At 40.3% G+C, this 11637-nt stretch overlaps 1 protein-coding gene across 3 annotated transcripts; it reads right to left on the bottom strand.

The window, feature by feature from the left end:
- Window positions 1-567: 567 nt before the first annotated feature.
- Window positions 568-10806, bottom strand: LOC120799694 (zinc finger protein 2 homolog). 3 transcript variants are annotated; one of them, XM_040144975.1, is made up of 6 exons: window positions 10600-10806; window positions 8237-8370; window positions 4851-5803; window positions 4507-4690; window positions 4277-4405; window positions 568-2132 (listed from the first exon to the last, which is right to left on the bottom strand). In XM_040144975.1, exons 2-6 carry the CDS (start codon window positions 8352-8354, stop codon window positions 1432-1434), a joined length of 2085 nt encoding a protein of 694 aa, XP_040000909.1. In that variant the 5' UTR covers window positions 8355-8370; window positions 10600-10806; the 3' UTR covers window positions 568-1431. The 3 variants fall into 3 exon arrangements, with proteins under 3 accessions (XP_040000909.1, XP_040000907.1, XP_040000908.1); XM_040144973.1 differs by having other exon boundaries at window positions 4277-4408; XM_040144974.1 differs by lacking the exon at window positions 10600-10806 and adding an exon at window positions 10225-10589 and having other exon boundaries at window positions 4277-4408.
- Between the last annotated feature and the right edge of the window lie 831 nt (window positions 10807-11637).

Below are 11637 nucleotides of genomic sequence, written 5' to 3' on the forward strand. Positions count from 1 at the left end.
CCTGTAAATGTGTGTGTGTGTGGAGGGGGGTATAAGGTATAAAACAGTATAATTGTATACAATAGTTATTTGATTTTACGTTTTGACAAATTTTCCATCTGACAGAATTAAAGCTCACTTCAAAACACTCCTCCACTAAGTGAGCAGCCCAAGTTGCTCGATGGTTCAAGAAGTTAAATAGATATTGCTCAAATACTGGTTTAAAGTGTCTTACATAGCCAAAAATATACGTTATATATTCCTGGCATGTGCTGTTTTATGTATGTTGTATGGCGGACGACAGACTAAATTGGCTGCATATATTGTTATTACATTAAAAGGTTCTTTGAAGTGTTGATCTCCACCACTATTCTGTATTTTTATAAAAAACTAACATCTACTTTGGGGTCAAAGTTTTCAAGTGTGTAGCATCAATGCCTTTTATTAGTGTAAACTACTGCTAAAGGATATACAATATTTTTAAAATGATTTTAATATTTAAATATAGATTGTGGATATTTATATACGTACCTCTCGTACACTGACTTCGGCAGACAGAAATCAACACGCTAACTTTGGTATTTTTATTTTTATTGTTCAGTATAACATGTCCCATACAATTAGACAGAGGCAGCACTGGGCAAAATTTACCACCTTACGGGGCTCAAATTATTGTCTTTTGTATCACAGCCTTAGAGGATGACTCCTTTATTCACAACGGTTAAAGAGCTGTTTAAACCAGGTGAGCCTGATTCATGATTTGGTTCTTAAATGACTGCCATACAAAACAGAGATAAAAATGAATCACCACTAAGGCAAAATGGTTTTGGCAAACACCTGACGAATATTACGATCCCACTGTTTCATTACAGGGTGCGTGTCCCAAAGAATGAATTCCAGCTTCACCTGATTCCTGGAGTGCTCACTGGCCACCGTAACATCTGACACAAAAACATAATTACTCTTCGATCCAATTTCCACGTACACAATTGGTCTGAATGAAAAATACTGCATGGACAAAGTGAAATCACAAACCTTAAATGACTCATTTGTACGACCATAAATACGATGATTCCATTGCAAATAACATAGGTAAGAGTGATAAACGAGAGCAAATATGACCTCTAAAATTTATCATCTAAACAGTTTCCAAGATTATACAAAAGTTGTGTTTGTAGTAAATATTTGTTTAGTCGTTTTGTCTGAAACTTTGTTGCTAGTTGCTGAACATCAACTGGTTTGTGTCTGTTTATTAATTTGTCTGGACCTTTCTGGGGGTTAAATATTTTAGCTTTAATACTTGTTGGCTGCACCACCACATAAAGGTTTAATAACGGTCTATTCACAGAGGTAGTCACTTACTTCTCCTCTTTCAGTTCATCTTCTACTGCCTAAAATCCCGTACTGTAGTAGCACTACTGGCATGTATGCTGTATAGTTTATATAAATACATTATAAGTCGTTTTTGTCTGTTATACACATATTAATGGGAGAGTTATCGTCACTCTGTGAGAATTCATCATTCTTCACATTGAACGCAGAGTCCTCCTCAGTCCGAATCAGCTCATGTTTTCGTTTGTGGAGCCTCAGGCTTTGTGAGCGGCTGAATCCTCTCCCGCAGATGTCGCAGCCGTACGGCCTCTCTCCCGTGTGAAGCCTGAAATGGTTCTTGAGGCTCGAAGCTCGCGTGAAACTCTTTTCACACTCGGGGCAGTCAAACTTCTCCCCGAAGTGGATTTTCTCATGTTCCCTTAAGCGGCCGGACTGGTTGAAGCTTCTGTCGCACACGGAGCAGTGGTAGGGCCTCTCTCCTGTGTGTGTGAGCCGGTGTCTGTTCATGGCCCCCGAGTGGGCGAAGCTCTTCCCGCAGTCCGGGCAGGAGAACGGTTTCTCTCCTGTGTGGACTTTCTGGTGACCTTTGAGTTGACCCTTCTGAGTGAACTGCTTCCCACACAGACTGCATTGATAAGGTTTCTCTCCCGAGTGAATTCGCATGTGGATTTGCAGCGCGGACATCTTGTGACAGTCTCTTCCACAGAGCCCGCAGCAGTAAGAGCTCTTTGTCAGATTGTTGTTCAACTGTTCCTGTGCTGGTGATAATGGAGGACTGTCTTTTTCACTGTCAGCGACACAATCAGGATCCTCTCCAGACACTGGAAACATAAATGGGGAGAGTTGAAACATGCTGTTTAGCGACACTGAACCAAACAAAGAACTAATAATAGGCTTTTATGAATCCAACATGATGTAGGACTGAAAGGAGATAAAATTAGATAAAAAATAAACAATTAGATTTTTAACCTTCTCCCTTTCTGTTGTTTATAAGCATTATCCTCCAGACAATGAGTACGGTCAGAGCCTACATACGTTTATGTTTAAGAAACAAAATGCAAGCTACACTAAGGCCCTATTCAGACCGCCAGCCCAAATCCGTTTTTTGGCATATCCAAATTGTAGCCAGGTTGATTTTAGAAAGTCTGAAACGCAAAAAAACACATGAAATCCAATTTATGCACATCGGATGCAAACCATATGAGGAGCTGGCTTGAAATCTATTGATGCGTCTCAGGGCGGGCCCTGACCGCTCAAATCAGATGTCAAAGTGTCTCTTGCGTCACTCGCAACAGGAAATGACGACGTGAAATCCAGAGTGACGGAGTTAGCAGAATCCATGAGTAGAGTGGTTTGGTGCTATGGAGGACAACATGACAGCGCGACTGAGGGTAAGATGATGGACCTCCATTTCTCATGCTTCATGTTGGAAATGCGTGTCAGCAGTGTAGCTACACCTACGGTGTTACCACAGCAACCCACGCAGATAGGTTGGTGATGTCTGGACACACAAATCCGATCTGATCACTTGTGAATAACAGTGCAGACAGTCTGTCCTAAAGATCTGATTTGAGTAACAAATCGGATTTGCCTGCAGTCTGAACAAAGCCCACAAGTCTAACCCTACTTATGCAAGGCACCTTCCTCCCAGCTTAATTGCTCACAACAGCATTATTTATTTTACGAGGCTTTTTACAAGTCCTGTTTACGAGTATAATTAAGCACCCTCTTAGAGGCTTTTGCCTCAATAATTAGGACCTTGTCAAGATTAATCAGAGATGACTCAAAAGATAACCAAACACGCTACTAAAACTAACCACAAGCGCAGGCTTCTCATGTTTAAACCAGTCAGTCAGAGTGAACTGCAGAAAGACACATTCAGCTTTCAAATTTTTCTTTCAAAGTGTGAAGTAGTGACAAGTAAAAAGCACTCTCACACTGAAACTACATCCACACTAAGCCAGCTAAATCTGAAAACACATAATTTACTCTCCTTCCTCCACTTAACCATCATTTTTAACACCCTAACACACTGAGCTTTTCTGAAACAGTCACCAGAGTGGACAAATATCTGGAATCCATGGCCACAACAACACTATCTGAAAATGGTTATGTACCGCGCAAAAATGTTTGGGGCCGAAAGTAAAGTGACGATGTTTTCAAAAATAATGCCATCAATAGTTTTTATTTATCAGTTAACTTCATACAAAGTGCAGTAAACGGGAAAAAAAACCCACATTCAAATCAATATTTGGTGTGACCACCCTAAGTAAACTAACATGCAGTTTCTCAAGGTAGTTGGCAGGTAGTTTGTTCCGAACCTCTTGGAGAACTTGCCGCAGTTGTTCTGTGGATTTAGGCTGTCTCGGTGTGTTCTGTCTCCTCATATAATCCCAGACTGACTCCATGATGCTGAGATCAGGATGAGAATCTAAACATGTCAAGTGCCTAAAACGTTTGCACAATACTGTGTGTCTTGTCATTAAGGGTCAGGCTGTAGCTGTAAAGTCAAGAAGACAACTCTCTGGTGCCTCTACCTTTGTGACGGAAGAGAAATTTAGCAACTTCCCTGTTCTGGGTTTTTAGCCTGGACAGAGATCTTTCAAAAAAATTCCTCAAAAATGCTGGAGTGGACAAACTGCATTTTCACACACAAACAGTGTTTTCAGGGTTACCTGGCCTAGTCAGAATGTAGATTTAAAAAAATAGGCTTGAAACAATGGAAAGAGTGAATAAAAAGAATGCAGCAATTTTTCACTTAAAATATACAGTAGAGAGAAAGAGAAGGGAGGGATGAAATCAGTGCGAAAAAAAACTATGATAAACTTTATTCCAGACATTCTAGTTGGAATAACTAGAATGTCTGGATGGATAGTTTGAATGGATAGTAAAGACAATAACAGTAGTTATCATTATCTTTAATGTGCTGAGTAACATTTGCACTAATGTAAACTGATTTCCTTACTGTTGACAAGTTCCTCTTCTTCCTCCTTTACTGTAATCCTAATTTCCGTGTTGCTTTCCTGCTGCTGCTCTTCAGTTTCCTCTGGCATGGCACAATCCTCACTCCCAGACACCTGGTCAAGAGCTTCTTCTACTGGGGAAAACGACCCATCACAGTTAACATCATCATCAAAGGCATTCATGTTTCTTTTAATATATAAGAAGAACTTTTGTAATCTCATGATTGTGTACCACACAAAGGTTCCTCTTCTTCCTCCTCTTTCACTATTACATTCATTTGTGGACTGGAGGCAGCGTCCTCCTGCCGGTCTTCTGGTTCTCTCTGGTTATTCCCGTACTGAGCTGCTTTTTCACAGTTAAGACCCTCTGAAGAACTGGGCTCAACTGAAATGGGTAAACTCTGTCTCCCAGACACCTATAATAACAGTTTCATAAGAACAAATGGAGGCAACAACCATGTTATGAGGTTTAAAGAACTACACGTATAAATGCATAACAAAAATTGAATCTACCATTAAAAAATAAATAAATAAAAACACAGATTCCACTTTGACACTGCTGTGTATTGTCACTACCTCAGAGCTGATGTTGTTGCTCAGGTCTTGCTGGGATGATTCACCAACTGGAGCCTGAACTGGGCCCAAAATGACACCTGTAGTTGATCCATTTTTGTTCTGTGCACATGAACGTTTGTGGTTTCTGAGAGTTCCTGCCAGTGAGAAGTGCCTCCCACAGTCCGTGCAGGTGTACGGCTTTTCTCCGGTGTGAATCCTGGTGTGTCTCCGAAGCTCTCCTGGAGCAACAAAAGACTTATCGCACTGTGTGCAGCTGTAAGGTTTTTCTCCTGTGTGAGTCCGCATGTGTGTTGTCAGCGTCCACTGCTGTGCAAATGTCTTCCCACAGTCAGAGCAGTGGTAGGGTGTAATGCCAGTATGGAGACGCTCGTGTCTCACAAGAGTTCCCGACAAGGCAAACCGTTTGTCACAGAAAGAGCACTGGTAGGGCCTCTCTCCAGTGTGAGTCCTCTGATGATCTCTCAGCTCGGCTGCTGAATTACAGCTCTTATCACAGTCCGAACACGGAAACTTCTTCCTCGTAAAGCCAGCAACAACCTCAGAGTGCATCGCCTCCAAGTGTGTTTTCAGGTGCCAGTGACGAGAAAAGCTCTTCAGACAGATGGAGCAGTGATACGGCCTCTCGCCGGTGTGTGTCCGCCGGTGTAGCCTGAGCTCCCCCTGACTGGCAAATCGCTTCTCACAGAAAGTGCATGGGAATGGCTTCTCCCCAGTGTGGACCCTTTCGTGGATCATGAGAAGCCCCTTCTCTGGAAATCTCTTCTCACACATGGAGCAGGGGAAAGGCCTCTCTCCTGAGTGAGTGCGTAGGTGGCGCTGAAGTTTAGAGGCATAAGGGAAGTCTTTGCCACAAACTGAGCAGCTGTGAAGAGACGGTGGTTTTTCATTCTCAGTCTGATCAAATGTCTTTGAGGGAGCCTCTGCAATTCCAATACCGGGGACAGCACTCTCTCCTGTGTGAACACAAAAACAAGAACAACACTTTATTAAAGAGAAAAAAAAAGAGGAAACTTTTTAAAACAATAAATCCCTGAGCACAACTAAAATCGTCACATATAGGTTAGTGCAAAAATGCCTTACTAATACCTGAAAGTTTCTCACAGATATACAGATATACCAGATAAATCTGAGGTATGCAGATTTTAAATTTTGAAAAAGGACAAGGAGCACTCGTATTGAGACATGGTATTGGCCAATGCCATTAATTAGGTATCTGAATTTAGGTATCTGAATTGGTATCAGGAGAGAAAAAGCTGAATCATTGCATCTCGTCTGAATAATTAATCAAATGTGTTGTGAGACTTGTTGCATTCAGGTACCTCCACGCATTTACAGTCTAATTTAATACAAGATTGTCAGGTTTAGCTGGGAATGCCTGGAGATGGCTCTGGGTGTTTATGCTGACTTTGTAATTTTATATGATTAATTAATCAATAAACAGCTCACAGTAGATGTCTTGTTTGTACAGTATCCAAACTTTATGTTTTCAGCATGTTTGCCTTCAATCTACCTTCACTTATCATGAAGAATAGTGTCTAAGAATATCCAATCGTGGCTGTCAAATGTTTGGCAAGTGGTGCGTCCAGTAACTGCCCATATTCTTGCATCCGTTAATAAAATCATATCTAATCGTAGGGCTAGCTAAGACGCAAAATTAGCATGCTTAACATGTTTGTGAGTCAACTGAGGGTGATCAGAGTTGGATGTTCTGAACAGACTGATGTGTTTATCGTGTAAGTTTTAACATTGCCACGTTGGTTGACGTGTTGATGCCAAAGTTACAGGCTGCTGTATCAAGGTAATTACTGATGCAGACATAGGTCTGTAAAGCTAGGTTCCGTTAGGTTAATTCCCCAGTTACTACTGCATGTGAACAATCGCATTCAGATGTTACAGAGGTTGAAATTTAGCGGACAGCTCTGGGTACAGGTGTGAATGCATCCAAGACGAATTGAGGACGATTTGCGATCCGATCACTCAGACCACATTCAGAGGTGGTCTGGGCCACATACGGCCACGTTCTTTTAGCAGTGTGTACGTGAATATGTCCTGGGCCACACTGAAGGACCACCTACTAAAGAGATGTGCTCTGCGTAAGCAAAAGTACATTCTCATTCAGATAAATACACGTCATACAAATTGCACAAGCTGGCTTTGTCCATGATGTTTGAAAATTTTGAAAAGCCGTCAGAGAGTGCTTCAGACTCCTCGGGCGATTTGGTTTGTCTAGATCACGCCAAGGAGTAGACCCAGTCTGTATTGTTTTGATGTCTTCTTCTTTTTTTAATTTCCGGCAGACTAGGCTGTCCACTCGTGATCGGCTCAACCAAGACGCCTGTGAATGCAAGGTAAGAACAGGGCCATGGTTATCCAACAAGGGTTGAATCAAGGGCAACTGGACTTTCTTGTAGATCCTTGAAGACGTTTCACCTCTCATCCAAGAGGCTTCTTCAGTTGAGACTGACTGGTGGGGAGTCCCAGGTATTTAAGCTCAGTGGGGTTGTTATCAAGGCCATTGTTTTCACTTGATGTGTTAGTGCTCCTGGCTGTTGTAATAAAAAAGTCGTTATAGTTGCTCGAGTCACCTGAGGCCAAGTGTAAATAGTCACTGGATTTTTTGGATTCACATGAGGCCAACGATGAATGGTGTGTTTGTTTAACGCATGGCTCAACACAGGATGGCCAACTACTCAGGTCAAGACTCAGCAGTTTACCTGCACTTGAAGGTAAAGGGACAATCCTTCTAGGACAACAATCTACATATTTTGGATAGGGAGAACAGATGGTCTGAAAGACGAGTGAAGGTGGCTTTCTACATTAAAGTTGAGAAACCTTCCATCAACAGCACTAATCCCCCGCCTACAATGCTGTCGTTTCATCCCCTCCCAGGAGATTTACCAACTGTTCACACTTGTCCTCATGTGACTCTTAAAAACTCAAGACTGTCAGTCACATTGGCCTCCGGTGACTCCAGTGACCCTAACGGTTGTCGTTACACCAGCCAGCAGCACTAACGAACCAAGTCACACAAATGGCCTTGATAAGTGCCCCACAGAATTTAAAGACCTGAGACTCCCGGCAGGTCAGGCAGAACTGAAGAAGCCTCATGGATGAGAGGTGAAACGTCTACAAGTTTCTATTACCAAGTCCAGTTGCCTTAGATTCAACCTTTTTAATGTTGTGTATTGTCCATGTCACTTCCATTTCTAGAATACCACCAAAAGCTACAAAATGTACAAAGTCAACAACTCAATAATATGAAGTTGCGCAAAGTTAGTAATCATTACATGAGTGTTATATTGGATTCAATTAATATGTGCAAGGGACTATATTTTTCCTGTCACTGTGTACAGTATACTTTGCTGCTACAATTTTTATTTACTCACTGAGATCTGAGAAAACAACTTCCTCCCCATCAGAGTTGATCAGACCTCCTATTTCTTGTGGATCTTCCTCGGCGAGGATCACAGCTGGTCCAAAGCCATCTGGGGTTTCAGAGCCCATCTCTCATTTATACAACCTTGTGAACAATCAACAGCCAGTAATCAGACATTCAATAAGCAATTTATAGCAAATGACTGAATGCATATAGCAAAATGTAGCCAAAAGCTTCCCAACTGTGGCAGAAAAGTCTGCATCCACTGTGATTGTGGACTCTTTAGACTATTAGTACATTATAGGGCTAACAGTAATCTAACATTAGCTGGTTGTCAGGTCTTGCATTTATGAGGACTTCCACTACAAGGGACTTTAAAATCAATTTAACTTTTCCAAGAACGTATTCAAGATTCTTAGGCTACAATTTTATGAACTTAATACTAGAATTTTGCGCTTAACAGTCTGTGGTCCTAAAAAAAAACACCAGGTCATAGACAAAGTTTTTAATCAAACCGAAAGAATCAATTAGTATCTTCACGCTCTTTTCAGTCTTAAAATTCTAGATTTTTCATTTTTCTGTTTCGTAGCTCCAGAAGGAAATTTGAGACAGGCTAATTACAAAGTGGTAAATAACTAATAATAAGACAAATTAATTACAAGACTTTATCATAACGGACCCATTCTCACTTCTACAAGAAAATGACCCAATTTACTAAATCAAGAATCTGTAATCTGCAATATTTACATGCACGCAGTATGTTAAATAATGATGGGTATGTCAATGATAGTCCTATTAAGGATGGACTGTTATGAAAAGACCATGTACTTTAATAAATATTATTTAAATAAATCAAGCGTAAATCAAGCCCACCTTGATGGGCAAATCTGAAAGCCAAAAAGATACAATTTCACTTTCCTCTATTCATTGTTATCTCCCAGATATAGTATTTAAGATTCTAGTAATTAGGATTAAAAGCTTATCAGAATCATTCAAACATTTTTGACAAACTGGTAGTGGTGATGTGGATGAATTATACATAGTTTCAGTTATTTTTAAAACTTAATGAGCCGCACAAAGCATTAAATGACTATAATTTAACCCAGGTATGCTTGAGAGCTGCAACGAGTAGTCGATTTATTGATTACTTAATCAAGAGAGAATTGATCTGAAACTATTTTGGTAATCGATTCATTGCTTGTAATTTTTCAAGCAAAAATTCCAAACATTTGATGGTAAAAGCTTCTCAAATGTGATGATTTTAATATTATTGGCTTTTGGACAAATAAAACTAGAATTTGAATCCATTTTAGCAGGCTTTGGTAAATTAAAGCAATATTATCAGTATTATTCAGGAAAATAAACTGAAGACAAATCAATGATGAAAATAATTGTTAGTTGTGGCTCTAGTGTGCATAATCTTGTTGTCTTGTGATCAGTTATGAAAATAATCCCCTCAAGGATTCATTCAGCGACTCTTTTTTTAAATTTCATTCTTCTTTAGCTTTAAATTTTCAGCCTCCAGCAGCGGCTCTCAATGGGAATGGTCAGGGGGGGGTGTATTCTTGTCACTTGTCCCCTTCTGCAGAGTGTGGGGTCAGCTACACAACAGTGCATCCACCCTGGAAGACATCCATTGTCCCTGCTCAAGGACACTTCAGCAGGGCGGATGCTTTGTCGTGAAGGGGGGGGGGTTGAACCTGGCTGGGCCTTCAAAGCTGTAGGACAGTCCACATTTAAAAGGAGTTGTCTTTACAATTTAGACACATAGCTAACAACTACTCAAGGGCAGCGTTGTTGATAATGAAATTATGTTGTGGTGTACACTGCCAAGAAAATCTCCTGTGCTTTCAAGTGGTGAGGGCAAGCATCCCTCTTCGTGCATCTGCAGCTGAGCAAGCCCAGCTAGCTCAGCTGCATTAGCGAAGAGGGACTCATTTTTTACTATGCATTCAAGTCTCATTATTTGTGATTTAACTTTGTTAGCAAGTGACTAACCTGTTGGTACCTATGGTGTGTTAATAAAAGCCTTTACATCAGGAGCACACGCGCTCAGCAGCACACACCAGCATTTGACCTCTGAACGAGTCTCAGTCGTGATATGACCAGCGCTTTGGTCAACGGCCACCTCAGAGAAAGTGTTATTAGCCAGCTAGCCGCAGACATGGCGTTCACTACCTCTGATTATCTTAGCAATTCGCTAACCACTACCTTCCCCCTAAGCTTCAGTAACGAACAACGAACATCAGCTCCCGTAGAATCACCATCGAGTCCTGCGTGAAAATAGTAATTCTGCCGCAAATTTCACCTCCGTTCGTCTAACACTCGCTAACTTAGCTAGCTAACAACAGACAATAGACATTTTGAACCAACCTCTGCATAGATTTTTCCCTCAGGTAAAAAGAAGTCGCTCGATAGAAGTTTATTGAAACGACTTGGCAATGTTTCTACTTCTCTCTCATTTTCATGCTCAATGTGCTCAACTAGCGTATCTAATTGATGTCAACCAACGCATGAGTTAAGTTAAAAGAAGCGCTTGGAGCTGGTGGTAACCTTTTCTAGCTTTAGCCGCTAGCCACTTATATGAACGTCGGGACTTCCGGTTGGCTTTTAAACCAAAATAAAAGCCCCGGTAATATAGCGTCGTAAACTGACGTTTTATTTTCCACAGGGTACAATTATCAAATAAATAATGCTGGGGAAAAAAATTAAAAACCATTCAACAATTGCTCATTCAGTATACAAATACACGAGGATAACGTTTATTCACGTCAGCTACAACGCAGCTAAAGCTCATCAATAATAAAAGAATAACCAATGCGTTATTATTATTATTATTATTATTATTATTATTATTATTATTATTATCATCATTATTACTCCCGTTGCAGTTAAGAGTGAAATCCGACAACCCTCTGATGGGGCTAAAAGTTAAACTCACAACATACACTTTGGCCATTGGTGAAAGAAGTACTTTTACTCAAGTAAACATTGCAATACCACAGTGTAAAAATACTCTGTTACAAGTAAATGTGCTGCATTCAAAATCCTACTTAAGTATCAGCATAGAAATATACTGAAAGTAGTACTAAAAGTACTCATTATGCAGAATGGCCCATTACAGTATAATAAACAGTATATTACATTACTTGATTATAATGATTGATGCATTCATGTGTAAGCATCACTTTCATGTTGCAGCTGGTAAAGGTGGAGCTAATTACAACCACTTTGTATACTGCTGGGGAGTTTAAGATATATTATAATTTATTATTTGATTTATATATTTATTTAATAATCTGAATCTGCAAAGTAACTATTACCCAATGTTATCAAATAAATGGAGTTAAAACTATAAATGTACAAGATTTTGTGATGCTTCAAATTTAACCTGTCAAATTATTAGATAAA

This window comes from Xiphias gladius, chromosome 15 (assembly GCF_016859285.1).
Source record: "Xiphias gladius isolate SHS-SW01 ecotype Sanya breed wild chromosome 15, ASM1685928v1, whole genome shotgun sequence".
Lineage (NCBI taxonomy): Eukaryota > Metazoa > Chordata > Actinopteri > Istiophoriformes > Xiphiidae > Xiphias > Xiphias gladius.

Bases quoted from the DNA above. Each gene is read 5' to 3' on its own strand.
- LOC120799694 (XM_040144973.1), bottom strand. From the start codon at position 8,354: ATGGGCTCTGAAACCCCAGATGGCTTTGGACCAGCTGTGATCCTCGCC. The intron at 5,804-8,236 runs GTGAGTAAATAA...GTGTTCACACAG, and splicing joins AGTTGTTTTCTCAGATCTCA to GAGAGAGTGCTGTCCCCGGT. The intron at 4,409-4,506 runs GTACACAATCAT...CGTTTTCCCCAG, and splicing joins AGAAGAGGAACCTTTGTGTG to TAGAAGAAGCTCTTGACCAG.